At 39.8% G+C, this 24535-nt stretch overlaps 1 protein-coding gene across 13 annotated transcripts in view; it reads right to left on the bottom strand.

The window, feature by feature from the left end:
• The window catches only part of LOC138755303 (receptor-type tyrosine-protein phosphatase delta), a 1191445-nt gene that overhangs the window by 601718 nt on the left and 565192 nt on the right, over positions 1-24535 (bottom strand). For all 13 annotated transcript variants that reach the window (XM_069921133.1, XM_069921109.1, XM_069921060.1 and 10 more), the window contains 2 exons: positions 18065-18188; positions 1776-1951 (listed from right to left, as the gene is read on the bottom strand). In XM_069921133.1, the coding sequence (XP_069777234.1) occupies positions 1776-1951; positions 18065-18188 (300 nt within the window). The remainder of the gene's footprint in view (positions 1-1775; positions 1952-18064; positions 18189-24535) is intronic.

Raw genomic sequence — 24535 nt, forward strand, 5'->3', positions numbered from 1 at the left:
CCCACTTGCAAACATGGTGTCCGACATAGACAACACTACTGTTACAAATGATGTGCAGTTGTCATTTAAGAACCTAAATGAGCCTTGAAGTGCCCAAGCAAATAACATTACCAAGCTCAACTTCATTAAATTTGCTTTAATTCTGTTGAAAATACAAATAGAATAGAATCAGGAGTCTGATTCAAATCAAAGTTGGGTGTGGGCTCATTTGGTTAATTTCGAGATCACATTTGTTCAAGCCATTTTTATATTTATAGTATTTTTCTTGAATGTTGAATTAATTCAGTTCCTGAGATCTAAGCTTTCTATCTTTAACTGGAATGATGACTTCTGATTGCCTGACATGCAGAGGTCCCACCAGCACACGTACCGGTGGCTCAGTGAAAAATCCCTGGCTGTGTCATACCATCCGCTTCCTATCCTCCCATTGAACCACTGCTGTGTGAACCAGCATGCTCTTCATACATCTGCAAGAAGGATGAGAGTCAGGGGCAAATTTGACTTCCTGCTTTCGCCATTAGCCTCTGAACTACCGACACTTCTTGGTTCGAATTAACCACAGAAGGGATGGTCCCTCCTGCATCCAGCAGAGTCTCTGAAAGCTCATGGCTCCACCCATTCTGTATCAAATTGAAATGAGATCTGACAATGTGAATTCCAAGAGGACTTGCTCATGGGCTAACATGCAGAATGGATTTGGCAGAAGCAGCAATCAGTATGAACTATATCTGTTAGCCCCCACCAGTGGAATGGAAATGAAACACAACCTGTGGTTGCATCTTTGCAAAAATCCTTTCTCATGAATTTCTGACCCATTACTTTTTACTTAATACAAATGCATAGAATCTTAAAATATTAATTGCGGCACTCATGCAATTAGGCAGCAAATGTAAAATTTAGAATGTTGGATCAGAGGCGCAGATGCAATCCTCAAAGCATCATAAACAGTCTGAGATTGGAAAGAATTAAAATAATGTACAAGTCAGCCAGAATTGGACTGGGGCTGTTGCCTTGGAGAAAGCCTGGAAAACAAAATCCTACAAATGGTCATGAGACATGAGGAGGAAAGGGAAAAAAGAGAAATATTTAAAGAAATTGACGATAAATATATTGAAACAAAACATGGCAATCAAGCAGGTGTGCTGCAAACTGTAGATCCTGAAATCAAGCAGAATAGTTTTACAATCCAGACATAATATCCACAGAAACATTTTTTTTATATACATCACTGCTGCAAAGAACTTTGGAGGTGTGAAGGAAGACACAGAATGATCTTTCCACAACATTTTCCAAACTAGATTGCAGTGGCTTGTGCATTTTATCGCACTGCATAGTTACACTGAGATAAAACTCAAGTCCTTGGAATTATCCAATAAACTGACCGCATGTGACATAAATGTGACAAAACTCTGTAATGTTTAATGCTGCTTGTTAGTTCCACAAATAATTGAAAATTAATTCCTCAATTTTAAAAGCAGGCAGATAAAATGAATAGAATTTGATAGTTTACCAACAATTTTCCATAGCTACATACCGGGTATAAGACAGACATTTGGCTCTTACAAGTAAGTTAATTGTATACCAGAGAGTATTGGTATCAACTGTCATGGCTTTCATGTCATTCATTTCTAGAGCTAAATAAATGAACATGTCAAAATTGAAAGTCAACAAGTGTTGAGCCCTGTTGCACTTTTCACTCCCGAGATCATACAGGAATTTTGACCTCACTGTTTGCAGTCAACTCAACCTATTAAATATTGGTGCTTGATATCTACCCGCGATCTCTCTTCTAGTTTGGTCATCATCACAACAATTGCACTTCGTTGCTCCCATATCATCCTCCAAAAATCTCCAAAGGTCTCGGGCAAGGGTCCCTGCGTTGCGATGTATGCATTCTGCTTTCTGTAGCCATCAATGTAGTTGGAGTTGGAGTAATCGCTTCCTGGAATGCCTGCAGAGGGAGGAAAGAAATGGGCTTGTAAATCACAAAATTTCACCATAAAATAGATATTCTTTAATCTGCTTCTGGAGCCAGTGCATTGCTATAAGACAATGGAACATTCAATGATAATAGCACTCGTTAAACTAATGTATTTATAATGTTAGTGAGCTCATGAAAACTCAGCAGCTCATCTTTCAAAAGATTAAATATTTAAAACCTTTGGATTTTCTATTCTTAATGCTATGTTAATCTAATGAAAAGGCAGATGCAGCCACATCATCTTCACTCAACAGGATTGTATTATTCTTGAACAATTTACTGCACCTCAGAGAACAAGCTGTATACTGGTGACATTTGTTTAACTGCACAAAGCACCCTTTTCCTCTGCCAAACTGTTGCAAACATTATTCTTAGATAAATGGGCACTCTGTATTGCAAAAGAAGCACTAAGGCAATGGTCCCTCACCAACAATTACCATGCGTCTCTTTACTGTTCATTTTAGTTGAAAGTTATTTCCCTCATTCTTCAGTTCCACTTGGGTCTTGTAACTTTGTTGATGATGACAGATTGCCACAGAGATGGCTCCCAAGCAACAGCCAGTCAGCTGAAACTTCTAGCTTTCATCTGTTATGATTATTGCCTCCTAGAAAGGTTTTACATGTAGCTGAATTGAATTGTCTCAAACCCCCTTCACACTTGCATCCCACGAAATTGACTCTTCAGTCTCCTGGGATAGGAATGGGGGTTTGGCTTTTCACACTTGACCACTCCTAACTGGGACACTGAATCCTTTCCCACTTGCAAGGAGCCATCTCCGGGGTTAGGACTGTTCTACCTTCCACTGGTGATGTCATGATACATCGAGTGAATGTGGGCCTGCCATAAATCCCGATCTCTGAGGTGCAGTAAATTATGACCTTATATTTGAACAAAATTAATCATGCCTGATTATAACATAATTAAGCTTTATGTACAATACAGTTCATAACTTTAGCTCCTGTTGTTGCGCCGACCTATATCCACCTTTATAAAGGACTGTGGGAAAGTATGAGCAATAAGTAGTAACAGCGGACAATTTTTAGACAGTATGGGAAAGCTAGAGCGCACAATTTATATCGTGTGGGAAAGTTTGTAGCATATTGTGTACAATTTAAACAGTGTGAAAAAGTTGGTAGCGCTATTGTGTATAATTTATAAATACTGTGGGAAAAAGCAGTGGCAGACCTGCACTCCCAGAATTCCATATGGGAGAGAAAGGGCTGTATGCCCGGCATTCTAGGAAGTCAGGCCCGCCCTTGCTTTTTCCCCAACGGTCTTTATAAATTGTCTGCTATTGCTATTTATTTCCTCTTTCTCTCTCTCTCTCCCACAGCGAAGTTTATACCTTCATTTTAATCTTTTCTTCCTGCACTCACGCAAAAACTTGGGTAATTTCAATCCTGCAATGCAATTACCCGTTTCACACTTGCCTGACTGCAATGCTGGCATCTGCAGACACCAGGGATTGTGCTAGGGGTCGAGGCTGTCAATCCCTGGGATGAGATCTGACGCTGGCATCGAGCTGATTTTGCTTTCACACTTTGCACTTTAAAGGCCGATTAGCGTTTGATTCCTGGGATCACTTGCAAGTGTGAAAGGGGCTTCAGAAACTGGGCAGGGGCATCAGAATGCAACATGTCAGGTGCAGTGGGTAATGAAGAAAGGTAAGGGAATGTTGTTTTTTATTTCAATAAAGTTGATGTTTTAAAGTAGGGAAGTCTCACTATGACCATAAGAAAGAAGCAGGGAGACTATTTCCACTGGCAAGTGTGGCAAGACATCGCCTTAACTTCTGGAGGGAGTAGATTTAGCTCAGAGATGAGGAAGTTCTGCTTCTCCTAGAGAGTCTGAAGAGTTTTTTGTAAAAGAGGGGAATTATGGGTGATGGGAAACATGAGAGGAAGTAGAGCTGACTCCATTGCCTGGTCAGCCATGTGAGGCTTGTCAACCAGATAGCTGACTTCTGCTCCTATTTCTCAAGATCTTTTGTCAAAGATACTATTGACACCTCGAGGACTTCGAATTGTGACTATCCTGTTTAGGGAAAGATGCATTAACAGTGGAGGCAGTCAAGAGTCAACAGGTTGATCATAGGAAGAGAGAAATGATTTGATCAAGATTGAACAGGTTGGTCTCAGAATAAGGAACTAATTGAATTATATTGCATAACAAGTTTAAATTATTTTTTTTTTAATTTAGAGGAACAGCACAGTAACAGTAACAGCACATAAGACCACGCCGTCCAAATACACTTGTGTGACCAATTAACCTATAAACTATGAATGTTTTTGGAGCATGGGAGCATGCAATTAGAACGTAAAAATTCCTTACTGACAGCGTCGGATTTGAACCCAGGTCAACGGCATTATTATAGTGTTGTGATAATGGCTACGCTAACCAGGCATTCTTCAGGGGGTCAACAGGGTAAATGCTGGAAGAATGTTTTACTTCACGGGAGACACTTTGACCAGAGAGCATCGTCTCTGAAAAAAGGCCGTTTAAGGCTGAGATGAAGATATTTTTCTTCAAATGATTATTAGTTTATGGAGGCACTTGGTCCAGAAAATTCGGGAGGTTGAATGCTTGAATATATTCAAAGCACCAAATCTACATCAAACACCCACTACCCCTGTGCACAAACCCAAAGTTAATCCCACTTTGTATTCTCCCATGAACAAACATCCACCCTGCCCCCCCATGTTCACACTAGGGGCAACTTACAGTGATCAAAGAACCTGCCAACCTGCACATCTATGGGATTTTGGAGGAAACCAGAGCTCCAGAGGTAACCCACACAGTCAGAGGGAGAGGATACAAACTCCACCCTGACATTACACTCTTCTTCTTCAGAAATCTGAGTAAAATTTGGCATGTCACCTTCATCTCTTACCATCTTCCACAGGTGCAGCATTGAAAGCATCTATCAAGATGCACTGCGGCATGGTAATGGAAATGAAATCCCCAAAATTGAAAGAAACAGGGTTGTGATGGAGGCTCAAACAATCACACATTTCTCCCTCTCCTCCATCGAATCCATATACACCTCCCACCATCTTTGAAAGTCAGCCATCATATAAAAAGACTCAGCTCACTGGCATCCACTCTCTCCTTCCACCTGTGGGGAAGGCTATTCATGAGCATGACTTAATCTCCACCAGATTTAAGGTGCTTCCTTCCCGCTGTTATCAGCCACCTGAAGGAACCTCACACCAGTAAAATAATGCTGCCTTTGCTATGTACAAACTGAGCTCTCTCTGTAACTTTGCACTCCTCCACTTGCTGTACGATCTATGAGATATTTAGCTGGACTGCTCACAAAGCCAACTCTATCAGTACATGTGACCATAAACCTGAACTCAGTACTGTGTGGTATAGAGGTATCTTTCTCAGCAAAGCCTTGAGAAATAATCGCATGCACTGCTACATTTTGAAGTGTCACACTATGAAGTCGTGTCCAAAACTCAGTCCGCTTCTGGAGATTTTACTGAGCCCTCTGTGTGTACAATGCAATTAAAATAATGGCTGCCTCAACGAACATTTGAACCTGTTGGTCACTCCAAGGCCAAAGCCTCTGCTGAGAACCTGACCATTGAGACCAGAGTCAAAATTGATTGACGATTGAAACAAAAATCAATCTCAATTCTTGGAATAAGTATTGCTGCTTCACTGCATAGTCTGGTGAGCATTGACCCTTCACAACACATCAATGTGCCTGCAGCTGGATGGATTTGCTATTTTAATGTGTCCATGTCTTGGATAAAGAGGAAGAAGAAAGCAGGCATCAGATACTGAGGATTTATTACTTCATAAAGTCCCACAGAGAAAATAAAGCACAGGAGTGAAATGAAGAAAGATGTGTATTGAAGAGAGAGCATGCAAAATATTGGCAAGGATAGTTTTAAAAAAAAATCTAAGGATATCCTTAAAAATGCAAAATATTTGGAAAATTTTGAGAAGGGCACCGTGAAAGTATGTGATTACACTGGTGAGGGTACAAATTCACCAGGATTCATCTGGGATGAAGCATTTCGGCCACCAGGAGAGACTCCTTGGAGTAGAGGAGGTTGATTTGGACCTGGCATAGGTAAAGTTACGGGTAGACTGGTTAGTGAAAGACATCCAAAATTAGAGGGAACAGGCTTACAGTGAAGAGTAAGAGGTTTAGAGCCATGGAATGACTCAACATGGAGGCAGGCCCTTCAGCCCAACAACTGTGGCACGGCTGGTTTAGTGGCTAGTGTAACGCTATTACGGCATCAATGGCTCAGGTTCTAATCCACTGTTGTCTGTAAGGACTCTGCATGCTCTCCCCATGCCTGCATGTATTTCCTCTGGGTGCTTAGTTTTTGGCCCATGTTCCAAAGACATACACGGTTAATTGGTCACATGCACATAATTGAGCTGCACGGGCTCATAGGCTGCAAGGTCCTGTTACTGTGCTGTAACTCTAAATTAAGCCTAAAATAAGAAATTGTCCACGTCGACCAGGATAACCAGCTGGGTGAGGAACTGGAACCTGCAGGAAGATCTACCTTTTGTTGGAAAAAGGAGTCTGGAAAGCTCCCTGTCATTTGACACCCTCATGAAAGACTAAATGGCCCCTTTGTTCATTGTAAAGTTTCTAATAATCTATGGTTCCTTCAATCAGAGTACAAGCTACATGCAAACAGGACAGAAACTTCCAGAATGAATTTTGATAATCATACTGATTGTTGATTCTGCTTCTCCCACATTCAGACCAGAATGGAGCCACATATACTTCTATCCAAGGTAAATACTTATTTAATTTGAAAAAAAAATATGTTTTATTCCAATGGCTTTGGCATTGTGCCATTTTCTGGGGAAAGCAGAACAATTATACAGCAAGACACAAGAGGAGATGACCCTTTACAATCTCAATGGCCACCAGCTCTCTGCATCAACTCCCTGGTTGGCAGGAATATTGCATAGAGGCAGCCAAAATCTCTGCCTTGGCCCAGGGAGTGCCTTTCCTGTTTTAACAAAGCCAGGAACACTACCTGTGTTTTCTGCAGATAAGCCTCATCTACATTCAGAACCTCGACTTTCAGTCTCATGAAGGGAGCTGATAAATTCGAGCGAAAATACATTTCCGTTCTGTTTAATCACACCGTGATTTTTGGAAGGCTTGCCTTAAGCTCCATCATTTGTCGATAATGTTTGCAAAATATACCTGCTTAGCAAATGGAAAGTAGGGACAGTTAGATGGCAGAATGCTGAGTTAGTGGCTTGCTAATGTCCTCATAGACATAGCATTAACATTTAAAAAAAATGTTTGGCATCCTGTCCGGCTGAATTTTGGTGCTTTTTGCTATTGTGCTCATACACAATAAGCTCTGACACTCATATCTGGTGGCTCTGTTAACATCATTTCAGGTGGGGAAAGGAAGCTGACCTTTGTTTCGTAAACTTGGCCAATTCAATGCTCCATACATTTTCAATATGCTCAGCAAGTGCAGTTCTGTCATGATGTCTGCTCTGTTTCAATGTTTACAAAAGGAGGCTACTCTACTTCAATCTATTTAATCACACATTAGAGGTCATGTTTCTCTCTGATAAACTCTGTTTAATTATATTGATAGCAAGAATCTATGTCAACAGGCCAAATACTTCAATTCAGCTGCAACTGCATTGGAAAAATATGAGTAAATTTCCTTCACCTTTTCCTTTTATAACGAGTCTCAACTTCCTGATCAGAATTTACACATTTCAACAGATTTAAGCACTGTACTGAAGCATGCATAGAAACATGTAAAAAGTCCTCAATATTCTCATTGAATCCAGTACTGCTTCTTGAAAATGAATAACTATTTTAAAATCATATGCATTCTAAATGTAGGCTGCAGTTTCATGAACATTATTGATGAAGGACTGGATAAGAGTGGAAGTGGAGAAGATGTTTCTAGTAGTGGGGGGAGTCAAGGACCAGAGGGCACTGTATCAGAATAAAAGAACCACCCCTTTGGAAAAGAGCTGAGGAGAAATTTCTTCAACCAGAGGGTGGTTAATCTGTGGAATCTGTTGCCACAGACAGCTCTAGAGCCCAAGTCATTGGGTAAATTCACAGCGGTTCTTCATTTGTAAAGGTATCAAAGGTTATGGGGTCAAGGCAGGAGAATGAGATTAAGAGGAAAATTACACCAGCCATGATTCGAATGGTGGAACAGACTTGTTGGACTGAATGCCCTAATTCTGCTCCTATGTTTTATGGTCTTATCTTGCAGTCAGCTTGAGCCCCTGACAGTTGTCTTGAATGTTTCATACGATGAGGATCAGCCAATCATCCACCTCTTTGTGACTTTGAATTTGCATAGAAGGTCAGGAAAAAGATGAGGATTATCCTGAGCAGATGCCTGCCAGAGGGCACTTGGTCTAAGGTCTATTCCCAAGGACATTGCAGTGAACTGGGAATTCACAACAGTGCGATGCTCGAAGGACTTGCTCCTCCCCTGACTCTATCCCCCACCTATCCCGATATGTACCCTGGGCACCCGCCAAAATCCCAGTTCAGTCCACAGGCAATGTGCACCATTCCTATTGAATAAAAGCAGGTTGTACTCTCTCTGGTCTTGTGTGCTCTCTGTCACGCTACAGACACACTCAGAGACAAACATTTTCCCCTTAAATTTATGCTCTCTAAATTTAATTCTTCTACTTTGGAGAAAAGGTCTTTGCTATTTACTTCATCTATGCTCCTCCTGATTTCATGAACCCCAGCAAGGCCTCCCTTTAACTTCATATTCTCCAGGGAGAAAATCACAGATAATTTAGCCTCTCCTTGAAATCTTACCACTCCTCGTCATACTCTTGTGGATGTCTTCTGTACTCTTTCCAGATCAATTATATATTTCCAACAGCTGGGTGACCAGAACTGTGCACGTAACTCCAAGTTCTCGCTCCCTACCACCCCCCACCTCACCTCTGCCTCTCACTTTCCCTACCCCTCTGTCATTTCTGCTGGGTGAGAGTGGGCCATTTCCCCATGTATTTTTCCCTCCCAACTCTGAGCCATAAAGAATCAGGGGCTGGGTCAGACCAAGCAGACCAGGGAGTGCTGAGACAGTGAGGCTGGCTGGCAGCTGCTCTCTCCGTGCCTGCTCGCTGTTCTGTCATCCTCTCCCTCACACTGTCTGTTCAATCCTGAATTCAGGTTACGTACAGCTCTTAGAAGAACCCCGCTGTAATCCAGGAGCTTCCTGCACTGGATACACCAAATTTATTTCTATTCGCTTTCTGTATCTACTGTAAACATTAGTACTCACTATAATTCTTCTTGGAATTGTCCAATCATCACAGGTACTTTGTCCTAGCTTCCAACAGATTTGCAAGAATCTCATTGCATGTACAATGTAAACTTTGCAGTTCTTTCATTCCCACAAATGTTGCGCGACCCGCTGAATGCCTCCAGCAGATTCTTTTTTTGCTTCAGATTCTGGAATCTGCAGTCTCCTGTAATGTCTCAAATGTTGGAGTTGATTTCTGTTGTGGAGGTTAATAGGACAGAATTGGCAAAGGCCAGGGAGGCTCTCTCCCCCATGTTCTCTTGTGTTGACATGCCCCAGTAACTTCACAGCTGCTTTGATGCTAAAATCTCTGTGCACAGACAGAGATGTGCTGCTCAAATGCCCAGATGCACGCTGTACTAACAATCTCAAAATTAACTTTTATTGGCAGTCCCAGCCTTGACTGCCTAACATGTAACTACATCAAATGCATTGATGCTTTTTTTCTTCCAGACCTCCAGTCTAGATGACATATTTAGGGTGTAAAAATTAGAACTTAGTTAAGCTTGATAGCTTGAAAGAGGAACTGACTGCTATTGGGTTCCAATTCTCCTTTCTTTTGTTCTCAGTGGGCCCACAAATTGACTCACATTCAAAATACCACAAAACACACAAACAAAAAAATACTCATTAGTCTCTGTAGACTTAGAGCAATAGTTTAAGTTCACGCAAATAAATCTCTCTTTCCTGATCTTCAGCCCGGTTCAAAGTTAGATTACCATGACACTCAAGCGATTTACTCTCCATTTAAAAGCAAAAGCAATTACCTTGAGAGAAATAAAGTTCATGAAAATTGGAAGTTATGTTTTCAAAACAAAACTGAGGGCTCTGCAAGGTTAGTACAACAAACACTCATAAAACGTTGTTGGCACACAGTGCTTTCCCCAGTGTTGAATGATGAACATCAGTTACCTCAGAAGCCAATTCTCAGTCAATTTCACAATTATTTTTCTCTGGGAGAAGCAGTTCTTAGAACATAAAACATCACAACACAGTATAGGCCTTTCAGCCCTTGATGTTGTATTGATCTATGTAACCTACTCGACAGTCTAATCCTTCCCTACTTTCCACCCATCTACCTTTATTTTTCTTGCATCCATGTGACTTTCCACGTCTTTTAAATGTCCCTATTGTGTCACCTTCACCTCCAGCGATACAATCCAAGCACACATCACTCCCGAGTAAAAAACTTACCTCTGATATCTCCCCTAAATTTTTCACCAGTCATCTTAAACTGAATAAAGGTGCTGGCTGTCAACCCTATCTAAGCCCCTCATAATCTTATAAACCTCCATTAAGTCACCTCTCATCCTTCTTCCCTCTAAAGCGAAGAGTTCAGCTCTGTCAGCCTTGCATCATATGTCATGTTCGCCAATTCCAGGCAATATCCTGGTAAATCTCCTCTGTAACTTCTTTAAAGCTTGCACATCCTTCCCGCAATGAGGTGACCAGAATTGAATGCGGTCTTACCAGAGTTTTATTGAGTTGCAACATTACCTCACAGCTCTTGGACTCATTCTCCCATTAATGAAGGCCAGTGCAGCATACAACTTCTTAACCATCTATCAACTTGGCTGAACCTTGAGGGATCTATAAACCTAGACCCTAAGATCATTCTGTTCCTCTACACTGTTAAGAATGCTGCCATTAACCACATACTACATCTTGAAGTCCGACCTTCCAAAATGCACCACTTAAACTTATCCGATTGAACTCCAAAGTACCTTCTTAACTCTGTCTAAAATCTTCTTCCCCAAATTTCGTAGATTGGTCCCCAAGATTTAGTCTGTCAGTGGAAGTAACCTCCCAACTCCAAACTTATTTATTCCTTTCATAATTTTGTTACCATAAGATGCCCAATGCTCTTCTTTGAATTCCCTGCTGATATGGACTTTCATTAACAGCATGTCAAAAAGGAAGGTAGAGGTAGCTAATTTGTTTCCATTAGTTGGTGGAGACTGGAACTAGGGGACATATCCTCAAGATCCAGGGTAATAGATTTAGGATGGAGATGAGGAGAAAATGCTTTCCCCAGAAGATGGAGAATCTATGGAATTCCCTGCCCAGTGAAGCAGCGGAGGCTATCTTAGTGAATATATTTAAGACAAGGATGGATGGATTATGACATAGTTGGAGAATTAGGGAATATGAGGAAAAGCCAGGTAGGTGGAGATGAGCCTATCGTCAGATCAGCCATCATCTAATTGAATGGCGGAGCAGGCTTGACAGGCCGGATGGGCTACTTTTATGTTCTTTAACTCCTCCAACTTCACAGCACTTCCTCAGGGCTACAGTGAAGTCACAGAGTCATTGAATTATACAGCAGGGAAGCAGGGTCATTGGCCTAACTCATCCATGCTGACCAAGTTCCCTAACCGAGCTGGCCCAAATTGTCTGGGATGAGCTCGATACCTTTCCTTTCTGGGTACAGGTCAAAATATTTTTTTAGAGGCAGTAATTGCACCTGTCACTTCAGCTTCCTCTAGCAGCTGGATGCATGTATCCAGCATCCTCTGTGTGAAAAAGTCATCCCTCAGATCGCCAATAAACCTTTCCCTTGTCTCTCTACACCAACACCCCTTTTCTAGTGGCAGACAAAATTGCTTTAAATTTTACTTAAACATGCTGGAAATCTGAAATAAAAATAGAAAATGCTTGAAATACTCAGCAAACCATGTAACATTTGTGAAATGAGAAACAAACATGTTTCAGACTGAAGAACTTTCATTAAAGACATTCAAAATAAAAAAAAAGTGCTTGTAATTTATAAGAGGATGAATAGAATGGACAGAGAGAATATCAGTGATAGGGCGACACCAAGATTGCTGTGGCGATGGGTTGTCACGACAAGTGGGCTCATGGAGCATTTAGAGGTTGATAATATCTTTTTAAAATGCGTTAATTTTGCAAATAGCAGGGCTGCGGGTTATGCTATTCATGTCAAGCTGTACTAATGGAGAGAGAAAAACTGAGTTATATGTTTAAAACGGAACCAATTTTGCTTGATGTTTGTAGGTTTATGAACTCAAACCCAAATTCCTTCCCACTCTTACTCGTGAGCAAAGCTTTCAGCATGGCAGGTTTACCTTATGTTGGAAATTCTCCTTGAAACCCCAACAAGAATTTTAGGGACTATAATCAGCTGAAAACTGTTGAACATAGTTAAGTATTTGCCGACAAAGAATTGTGCATTTTAAGATTATAATCATCTTCCCACACATTCAAACATCTGTTGATGGAACATATATATGCATTAGAAATTTACTTTGAAAGATCATCACCAAATGAATTGTCACAGTGCCTTATAAGGCAGCAATGCAGATAACAGCATAAATTATTTCAGGCCCCATTTTAATTCCAGTCCAATTTCCCAGTGGTGAGGGAAGATGGTAATTAATAGGGTGAGGGTGAATCCTTCCCTTGAGAGAAAAAAAATCTATAAATTTCCATTTGGGATGCTCAGCCAAAATTATAAAATTCTCACATACTAATATGAAGAAGGACCCTGCCAGTTAATGGTGTCCTCATCTCTTAAACTCGGTTAAACAGATTAAAATCAGGAATTCCAGTTTAGCTCTCAGGGTAGGTGACCTGGGTGATTTTAACTGCCTATCCTTTTGACTTCTGTTGTCTAGGAAAGATGAAAACTCTCCCACAACTCATATGCACAGAATTTGTGTTGTTTCAATCTATTTTCTGGCACAACACAATTAGGTATAAATATTTCTGATGTATAATACAGCTTTTAACAAGATATACTATATATATTTTTTTTACACAGTGTAAGAGAGAGAGAGATAGATAAGCATATGTATGTACAGCATATATTAATAATATGTCATAACTGAGGTCTGTAGTCTCTTCTCCACTCAGTCACAGGACTGAATATTTTCCAGCCAAATAAACTGAATATAACAAAGAACTGTCAAACCATTCAAAACTGTGGTTTTGAAGTGCTAATCAAACAAACACAGCTCATTATCACAGTAAATTAAAATGTCACCGACCCGCTTGTTCCTCAAAGCATTGTAACTTGTTTGCTTTCAAATATTTTTATGTTACTCTGATAAGATACATCACAACAATAACATTCTAATCTTCAACAATTCTGTACAAAGACATTTTCCATAACATTTTGCTTCAGCTTTAAAAAAATACTCTTTAAGCCAGCTGACTGCTCAGCACTGATTTGACCAAAATAATCTTTCTTAGTTCATTTTATTCAAACCATGCTTGGCTTCAAAATATCTTTATTAAATCTCCTCTAAGCCTTCACTGCCAAATCAATCAAGTGGCTCAACGTGAATCTTACATTGAATGAGGAAGGGTGGTATCAATTCTTTGTTCATACGTCAGTGATCACTGCAACTCAAATTAAACTAATTGGCAAATTATTCAGAACATGAAGATCTGAAATTTGAAATGCACTTTAAATTTTTCTGTTCTCAACATTTTTTCAGACTGCACAGTGGTTAATATTTTGCTCAGCCCATCGTGCAGGTATGAGGGATTAATTGATTTCAATATAATTAGTCTCACTGTTTCAGACCCAATTATGAAATTACTTGTTTATTGTAAATGTTTTTCAAATAATAATTATTTTAGAATGTCCAATTAATTATAGTTAGTTGTAACTAGTATTTTAAATGTTAAAATTATCTCCAATTAATCCTGATAGCTTTGAATAGAGCACGATGTTCCTGAATTTAATTGTACATTTCAGCATTTTACAAAGTACAATAGCCAATCATAAACTTTAATTACAAATGCAAAGTTTCAGCAATCTAAACTGTATAAAAAGCTCTGATAAAGTCTATTTAACCAAAACAGTAAGCCATTTTTTTTCTTTTCCGATATTAATGGAACTTATGCCTTTACAATGTTTTTTTTGTTTATTCAATATAATAAATAGCCTTCAGTACATTCTTGATGAAACTACATTAATACCATGGAGTTATTAATCCACATTTAAAAGCATTGAGGAAGCCTGATCCAAAGATACATTCTGGTCACACATGCACTGAACTTATTAAAGGAATGCATCTAACAATACCACCGGATCGTAAGAAATATTAACAGGAACAGTCCACATGGACCCTGAAGCCCACTGCACCATTCAATTAGATCCTGTCTGATCCAATTTTCCTTAAACCCACTTTGCTGCCTTTCCTATAATCCTTGATTCTATTACTGATTAAAAATCTCAACTTTGAATAGATTTGATGATTCAACTTCCAGAGTTAAAGAAGGTAAGGAATGTCAAAGGTTAATAACCCCTTTGGGAGAAGGAATTCTTCTGTGTCCTACCTTTACCCTGCAAGCTGCTTCAAAAACCATGTTTCAATCAAATTATTTTTCATTCTGCTGAATGAGAATGGACCGAGCCTGCTCAACCTCTCCTCAAAGAACAAGCCCTAGACACCCATTTAATCTGAGTGAACTTTCTCTGAACTGCCCTCCTCTGGTGATTTTGAAATGACTTGAATTGTTAATTGTTACTGGTATCAAGATTCAGTGAAAAATTTTATTTGGTAGCTATCTGGGCAAGTCAACTCATGCTTAAATACAGCAGGTAAAGCAAAGTACTGTTAGAACAACCAAAGCAGTTCACAATATACCAGATATGTTGTTTCACCATGTCTTGTACGGTTACAGTAAAACTGTCATTCTTCTACACTCCAATTCCCTTGAAATAGCAGCCAAGATTTTATTTGCCTTCCTCATTATTCTATGCACCCACCTTGCTATCTTTCAGGCCTGTAACTGTGCACCTTTCTGCTGGAGTTATCTGTAGTCTCCACATTGAACTAAAAACCCATTTTTATTATCTGCTCCCCTTAAGTGAACAACTTCATGTTTTTCCCAATTTGTTGCATTCATCAATCTTTTTCTCCAGTCACGCAATCTGTCAACATCTCCCTGTAAATTGTATCCACTTTACAGCTCGCTTTATCCTGCATTTGTATTATCTGCAAATTTGCCCACAGTGCATCCATTTCTTTCTAGTGCATTATTCACAGTAAAACCCCTGTTAGCTAGTATTCAAGCAACCGGCAAAAAAAATTGTGGAAAATAAATAGGTAAAAAATATGGGTTTAAAGTTGGCACGTTTCGACATTAGTTAGCCAATCTACACAACATGCAATATCAAGTAACTGGAAAATTAACTTATCCTGCATCTACCAATCCCTATAGGTGCCTGATACCAGGGTTTTTTTTTTAATTGTATTGTGGTTCCAGCAATGATTACTGAAGAATCCAACTGGTTACATTTCCAGCCTGAAAATAATCCCCTCAACCTTTGAACCTTCTGTTTAAATTCATCTTCAAACTTCCTTTATTCATCTAGCAAAACCTTGTCCCTTCCCCAAAATTGTTGCCACCAACCATTGGTTGTTCATGCATTACCTCAGAATGTTATATAGACATTCTATATTTTCACCCTAGCACCAGGGAACTGACAAAACCATGCTAGAATCAAATTTGTGGTCATAGATATACTATTCTGTTCCCTCACAACTGAATCCCCTTTTACTGTAACTCCCTCATTGATTTTCCTCTCCTTCAGGGTGTCCCTGGTGCCCTGGACCAGGTTCCCTTGAGAATCCATCTCCCCACTGCTACATGAGATGGATTATCTGTTTGAGAGGGGGGTGGGGCTGAGGAAATCTTGGTGTGAGACACCTCCTTCTAATCTGCCACTCTCCCTCGCAGTTGCCCATTCCTTTTCTGCTTGTGCAATCACAGAATGGGATGCAGCCACCTCTCTCTCCATGCTGTTCATGAGAATCTCAGCCTTGATCATGCTCCACATACACAACTGTCCCAAATCATAAATTTGCTTTCATTACAATGCAAACCATTAATGTCTACAAATTCGGTGTAAGTGTAGGTCAGCAAGAATGTGGTGAACCAAAGGGCCTGTACTCCACAACTTTAAGTATAATTATGACCAGAAAATCAAATATTTGCACTATTAAACATACACTAACATCTTGCATACTTTCCAGTTTTTCAATGTGAACTCAATCTCTAGATGAATAGCAATACACAGCTCAATCTCATGCACAACCTAATACATTTAATTTTAAGAATGTAACTTCTACATTTTTGCTGGTTATTTTTTGTCAGATGTTTTCCTCCCAACCTATGTTTGCCTCATTTTATCTGGCTGGATGATCATAATTTGCCTTAAAATACGAGTTGCCTCCAACTATCCTTTGTGAGGAAGAATTTAGACTTTTCTCCTTACTTCACAGATTGAACTTGTTAACTTCACTTTCTGAGATTCACCTTTCACTGGTCAATAACACCCTGTGAATCAGGGGGAAACACAATTTTCCCTTCTGACTTTCTTTGAAAACTCACTGGTCTCAATTATAGGCAAATAAGAAAGACTGCAGATGCTGGAAACTGGACCAATATGATGGAGAAACTCAATGGATCAGGTAGCATCTGTGGAAGGCAATAGACAGTTAACATTCTGGGCTGAAACATTGACTATCTCCTTTCATGGATGCTTCCTGACTTACCGAGTTCCTCCATTATTTTTTGTTGGCCTCAATTATATTTATTTTGCTTACTGAACAATTTAAAAAAAAATAATTTGACTAATGTTGGACCTATCCCTCTACATCTCTTGGTCCATTAATATATTTGCCTAAAAACTGTTCTGCTCACAGACGAATGTTTTGCAGGGAGAGGGAGGGAGATCAAAATTGCTTTTATTCACACACTGTATGATTCAGAATCTGAAACCCTAATCACATTCATTGTAAGGCCAAGCAAAAGAAGCAAACATTTGTTTTGTGAACTTCTGCTATAATAGGAGCAGTTGGTTTGCACAGGGAATGAATACTTTGGGGTTTAATGGCTCATATAAACAGGTATTATATGCCTTCCAAGGCCAGTGAAACATCTTGCTGAACACCCGTGACAGGGATTCTTGAACAACAAGACTTACCTTGGAGATGAATGGTAGCAGAATGATGCAGGAGGGTATCGTCTCTCTTTCAGACTGTCCAGTAACAAGGCAGGTTACAGGGCACATTTTAATGAAGCCTTCAACCTTACCGACCCTGGTGCTGCAGTCAACAGCCAGACCATCCACATGGTGTCTATTTACACTTGAATTAATGTGACTGACTGACTGCATACCAACTGATAACAATGCTGTATCTATCCAGCAGTCTTCACATAAAATTGCGGGTGTATGTATGGAGCTTCATTCTTAAATCCCATTCTACTCTCACATAGTTGCCAATCACTTTTGCCAGTCGATTATCAGATATACAATTCTAACATAAGACACACAAAAGACACAGTAGGCGATGGAACACCTTGCCCTTTTCTGTTCTGATAATCAGCATCTAAATTGACAATTTCATTCTGCTACATTATCATACTGAGCTATTTAATATTCCAGGATTGTAATTCAACCGTTCCAACATTTTAACATTCACTGGGGTCATTCTTACCATTGCTGCTTGGATTTTAAACGACTGGTGCATAAAAAAAAACACATTTACGTCACGTCTACTCCACTCTGAAATCAATGGGAATGGAATCGAGTTGGGTTACATTAGTGAAGCAGCTGATGTTGTCTCCAGGAAATTGCCAAAATGATGACCCACACCAGTACAAAGCCTAGATATTTCCTGAAGCATGAAGCTACAATTTCAATCCCAAGTTAGTGGCCTTCACCTTTCAAGAAGTGGCTGACAACATGGAGTGTTTTTGCTGTAAGTTCTACATGTGTATTTCTTTAAAGTCATTACTTACCATCAATAGCTGATAGGAGAACCCTTGAATGGTCATATGCAATGACGTTAGCATATCGATTTTTTGGCTTGTTGACTTCCATGTTTGAATGTTCCCATGTAAACTGCTGACCAGGATCAATTGACTGGAAAGGAAAGGTGGAAAACACAAAATAAGTTAATGCAGGCAAAATATTACTTGTTTTTTTTCTTCATGATTAAGATCAGATTCTGGAGCGTCTTTAGGTTTTTTGCTTTTCCTCGTGTTTATCTTTCTGCAGTTTCAAAATGAAAAGAGGAACTAAGCTCCAGAGATCCTTCAATAATTCTGAACTCTCAAGTGATCCCTGCGTATATCAAGCTCTGCTAATTATTTATTTGTCTGAGAATGTTGCCAATTCCACTTTTAATCAACAAATTAATTAATGTGTTCATTCTGGGGAAGGCAAATTAAAAGTCAGTAAAGTCTCAGGTTCCCACAGCAACTCTCACCACTGGTACATTCTAAATAGATTCAGAGCCAGAGTGCTTCCGGGCCAATGAAATCTTCAAAGTATATCCATGCCGAATTGCAGCAGGTAGTTTACCTGCAGCACATTGCCACAAACAGCAATGTGCTGCTAAATGTTCGTGTCATTGACTTAGGGATAAACACTGGTCAGGGTGTGAGAACTTCTTGGAAAAATACCTACTGACCCTTTCATGTCCTTATCAATAACCTTGAAAGTAAAACAAAATAGTTGAGGACAACTTTAATCCACTAAAATGGGCAATGGGTGGAGTTCAGAGTTTTTACAAAGCAGATAGAATGTGTCTATATTTGGGGGAGATTTTAGTTTATTAGATCGGTAGTTCTTGACTATTTTCACCACATACCACCTTATGCATTCCTATTCTTACTGCAGGTCACAAAGGTGGGTGGGTTTGTGGGGCAGGGGTTAGGCAAGCTCCTGGACCATTGATGGGATGTCTGTTTCGTTTTGATGGGAAGGTATTCTTTAGAAATTTCATTATTTTTGTCTTCAAATTTACAATCTTGTTTTACATGGTACTTGCTTATTATAATCACAAATATTTGTCTTTGCTGGGCACAGGTTGAGAAATATGGTGTTAGAACATATTTTCAACAGTCCCTGATGTACTTGTTAACTATCAAATTTAGTTATAAAAGAGAATGAGGGGATTGAACCCAGCAAACGAATGCCAGATCTCTGTGCAATCGTGAATGAGAGGCAAATCTTACAGAAACGTGAAATTTAGGATGGAGATAAGGAGGAACTGCTTTCGCCACAGAGTAGTAAATTTGTAGAATTCTCTGCTCAATGAAGCAGTTGAGGCTGCTTCATTAAATACATTTAAGACAGAGTTAGATAGATTTTTGGATAGTATGTGAATTAAGGGTTATGTGGAAAAGGAATGTTTATGGTGTAAGACCATGGCCAAAACAGACACATTCTTTTTTGAATGACTCGATTGGCCAGATAGCTAACTCCAAGTCCTATTTCTTATTTTCTGTCCTTCATTGTTTCCTGTAATCCAGTCTCCACAGCATGCCCTTCAATTCCCGTCCATAGCCAACCACTGACATCCTACACCAGGGTCAATTCACAATTAATATGACCGCTAGAAATTCTTTGGGATGTGAGAAGAAACTGGGGCACCCACAGAGAGCATCCGAGGTCATGAATGAATCTTATCATAGAAACAGTGAATCTGCAGCAGTTTGCCAGCCCGTAACATCAGTAAATCAATAAAAACAAAGAACACTCTGTAACACTCTATTTTTCTTCCATCCAGGTGCCTGTTAAAGAGTCTCTTAAATGCTCTTAATGTTTCAGCCTCCACTATTATCACTGGCAAGACATTCCAGACACCCACAACTTTTTATGTAAAAAAACTTACTCCAGATGTCTCCCCTGAACTTCCCTCCCCTAACTTTGTATTTATGTCCTTTGGTGTTTGCTATTCCTGCCCTGGGAAATAGCCACTGGCTGTCCACACTATCTATGCCTCTCATAATCTTGTAGATCTCTATTAAATCTCCTTTCATCCTTCTTTGTTCCAAAGAAAAAAAGTCCCAGATCTGCTAACCTTACCTCATAAGACTTATTTTCCAGTCCAGGCAACATCCTAGTAAGTCTCCTCTTCACACTTTTCATAGCTTCCACATTCTTCCTATAATGAGGTGACCAGAACTGAACACAATACTCTAAGAGTGATCTCACCAAAGATTTGCAGAGTTGCAACATAACCTCTCTATTCTTGGACTCAATCTCCCTGTTAATAAAGCCCAGCATCCTTCTGAACGATCCTATCAACTTGTGTCGTGATCTTGAGGGATGTATGGATTTGGACCCCAAGGTCCCTCTGTTCATCTACTCTCTTAAGTAACCAACTCAGCCTTCTGGTTTGTCCTTCCAATATGCATCACCTTACACTTATCCAGATTGAACTCCATCTGCCACTTCTCTCCCCATCTCTGCATCGTGCCTATATCCTCGAAATCTTCAACAACTTTCAGCTCCATCCACAACTCCTCCAAACTTTGTATCATCCACAAACTTACTGACCCATCCATCTGTATCTCCATCCAGGTCATTGATAAAAATCATTAAGTCCAGATCCTTGCAGTACTCCACTCGTCATTCCACAATGAATACTGAGCCACAGTTTGAAATTTGAAAGGGGTTATTTTGATACCTATTCCATGCTCAATAGCGACAATATAGGCAAAGATAGTTTGAGAACTAGAATTCTGGAACTAGAACTGGAGGTTAGAGGTTTAAGATGAGAGGGGAGAGATTTAATAGGGACCTGAGGAGCAATGTTTTCCACTTAGAGGGTAGTCTGTATCCAGGAAGCTGCAGAAGTGGACCCAATTCTGACATCCAAAACCTATTTGGACAGATTTATGGGCATGAACAGAATTTTGACCCAATGCAGGCAAATCAGGTGAGTCCAGAATGCCAATTTGGTCAGCATGGACCAGTTGGGCCGAAGTGCCAGTTCTATGCTGCATTATGCTTGATTATTTAACATTTACTTATGAAGCATTGGCTAGTCAATTAAATAATGTTGAATGAATGCCACAAGTTCAATGTATAGATGCAATGAAAGTTTTACTTAATGAAAAACAATTTAGGTAAAAATGATCTTTCATTCAGAATAAGGTAAGCAGCGTGTTATTACAGTTTCTTAAATTCATAACTAAGAGTTCAATGTTTAATTCCATTGATTCAGGAAAATACAGTATTGGCCTCTAATACCACAGAATACTAGAGAGAAATTCCTGCTTGCCAGAATACAGCTACAGTGGTGGTTGTGTGTGGCACATTCCTGGAAGAAGACTCCATTGGCATTAATGAAATCAGATCTTGGCAACAGTGGATAAGGACTCTGTTTGGGAATGAGTGAAAAGATAGAGCCAAAAGTTCTGTCCCTCTCCACTGTAAACTGATGGGAGGCTCGATTGCCTGTGTTTTGCTTGCATTGTTTGTATGACCTTGTAAAACTAAAGCAAATTTATCTGGAGACAACAGCAACCTCAGATGACCTTTTTTGCAACACTGCAAGTAATTATGTGGAATTGACTCAGGCTGCAGCTTAAAGTTAACTGAAGGTCAACACTAGCTTTTTAAATCATTTACTTGTGACTAAACCGCCACAGAATGTGTGTTCACACTCATGGCAGGTCCTTAAGTCTTCATTATGTGCAGTGTTACCACTGAGTAAATCACAACCTCTTTATTAATTTTTTAGGGTCACTGACATTATAGAGTGACCTCTCTGTTGAAAACAGTAATCTATTTTAAAGGCATCAATCCAACTTTCCCACAGTAAGAACACAAACAATGCCTCGACTAGCTTCAGTGTCATCTCACCGAAAAATCATAAGACAGACATTGTGCTATGATGCATTTGCAAACAGCAATGGACAACACTTGCTCATCAATTTGAGATGAATGTACATGAATCCCTCCATTCACATTCATTGACTGTCAGGTCATTCTTCAGGCACCATCATCTTCTTGGCGACTGAGCATGTGGTTTAGAAACTCGACATTGTGTGATTGTGCAAGGCAGAGAACATTTCTTCCAGTATGATGTGGGAAGATCCAAATGGAAAGAAAAAAAAGAAGCAAAACCATAAATTAAGTTGAGCATAAATTCCTCAACAGCAAAGGAATTTATATTAAAAAAAAGCAACAATGAAACACCTTGGTGAACCCAAGAGATATCCAATCATGGAGGAAGGTAAAGATGATGTGAAAACTGAATGCACCATTGGGAGACAATGGGTTGCATGTGGTGGAAATTTTATAAAGTGCATCCATGTCAAGGCAAGGAGTATTGTAGGAAAGGCAGACGAGCTCAGAGCATGGAATAGCCATGGAATTATAACAATGTGGCCATTAGTGAAACTTAGTTGCAGGATGGGCAGGACTGGCAGCTCAATGTTCCAGGCTTCCATTGTTTTAGATGCGATAGATTGGGGGTTGAAAGGGGGAGAAGCGGAATTGCTTGTCGTGGAAAATATTACAGCTGTGCTCAGGCAAGACACACCAGAGGGCTTGTCTACTGAGGCTATATGGGTGGAGCTGAGGAATAGGAAATGTATGACCACCCTCATGGGGTTGTATTATAGATCACACAATAGTCATCGAGAATTACAGGAGCAAATCTGTAGAGAGAATGCAGAAAAATGCAAGAAACACAAGGCTGTGATAGGAGATTTTAATTTCCACATATTGACTGGGACCCCCATACAGTAAAAAGGTTGGATGACTTGAAGTTTGTAAAATCTGTTCAGGGATGTTTTCTAAATCAACATATATAGGTAGCAATAAGAGAGTGCAGTACTGGATATCTTATTAGGGAACGAGACAGAACAGGTGACAAAGCTATATGCAGAATTCCAGTGATCATAATGCCATTAGTTTCAAGTAAATTATGATGAACGATAGGACTGAACTTCAGGTTGAGATTCTAAATTGGAGAAAGGCCAAATTTGGGGAAATGAGAAAGGATCTAGAATTGCTCGATTGGGATAAGTTTTTTTTGGGCAAGAATGTGCAAGGTTCATGGAGGACCTTCAAAGGTGAAATTTTGAGAGTACAGAGTTTGTATGCTCCTGTCAGGATTAAAGGCAAGGTTAGCAGGCATCAGGAACCATGGTTTTCGAGGGATATTGGGGATCTGGTTCGGAAGAAGAGAGAGGTGTATAGCAGGTATAGGGAATATGGAGCAAATGGGGCATATGAGGAGTATAAATAAAAGCAAGAAAACCTCAAGAAAGAAATATCAGGAAGGCTGAAAGAAGACATGAGGTTGCTTTGGCAGATAATGTGAAGGAAAATCCAAAAGGTTTCTACAGGTATACTAATAGCAAATGGATAGTAAGGGACAAAATTGGTCCTCCTGAAGATCAAAGTGGTTTGCTTTGTGAAGAGAGATGGGGGAGATCTTAATGTTTTTTTCATCAGTATTCACTCAGGAAACTGGCACAGAGTTGTGGGAAGTAAGGAAAACAAGCAGTGAAGTCATGAAACCTATACAGATTAAAGAGGAGGAAGTGCCTACTGTCTTAAAGCAAAAAAGGCTGGATAAATTCCCAGGGGCTGACAAGATATTCCCTTGGACCTTGAGGGAGGCTAGTACAGAAATTTCAGAGGTGCTGGTAGAAATATTTAAAATGTCCTTAGCCATGGCTGCAGTGTCAGAAGATTGGAGGGTAGCTCATGTTGTTCTGTTGTTTAAAAAAGGATCCAAAAGTAATCCTGGAAAATATAGGTCAGTGAGCCTGATGTCAGAGTTGGTAAATTATTGGAAGGTGTTCTAAAATACTGAATATTCAATTATTTAGATAGCCAAAAATTGATTAGGGATAGTCAACATGGCTTTGTGCATGGTAGATTGTGCTTAACCAATCTTATATAGAGTTTTTCAAGAAATTTACCAGGAAAGTTGAGGAAAGGAAGGTTGTAGATGTTGTTTACGTGGACTTTAGTAAGGCCTTTGACAAGGTCTCACAAGGAGGTTAAGGTTAGTCAGGAAGGTTCAGTTGCTAGGTATTCATGATGAAGTAGTGATTTGGATTTGACGGTGGCTGGACAGGAGAAGCCAGAGAGCAGTGGTGGATGATTACTTCTCAGACTGGAGGCCTGTGACTTGTGGTGTGCCTCAGGGATCAGTGCTGGGACCATGGTTGTTTGTCATCTATATCAATGATCTGGATAATAATAACTGACTAAATTGGATCAGCACTTTTGCAAGTGAAACTAAGATTGGAGATGTTGTGAACAGCGAAGTTGGCTTTCAAAGCTTGCAGAGGAATCGGGTTCAGCTGAAAAAAATGGGCTAACAATGGCAGATGGAATTTAATGCAGACAAGTGTGAGGAGTTGCATTTTGGAAGGACAAATCAAGAAAGGACATACACGGTAAATGGTAGAACACTGAGGAGTGTGGTAGAACAGAGGGATCTGGGAATACAG

Source organism: Narcine bancroftii, chromosome 1 (genome assembly GCF_036971445.1).
Source record: "Narcine bancroftii isolate sNarBan1 chromosome 1, sNarBan1.hap1, whole genome shotgun sequence".
NCBI lineage: Eukaryota > Metazoa > Chordata > Chondrichthyes > Torpediniformes > Narcinidae > Narcine > Narcine bancroftii.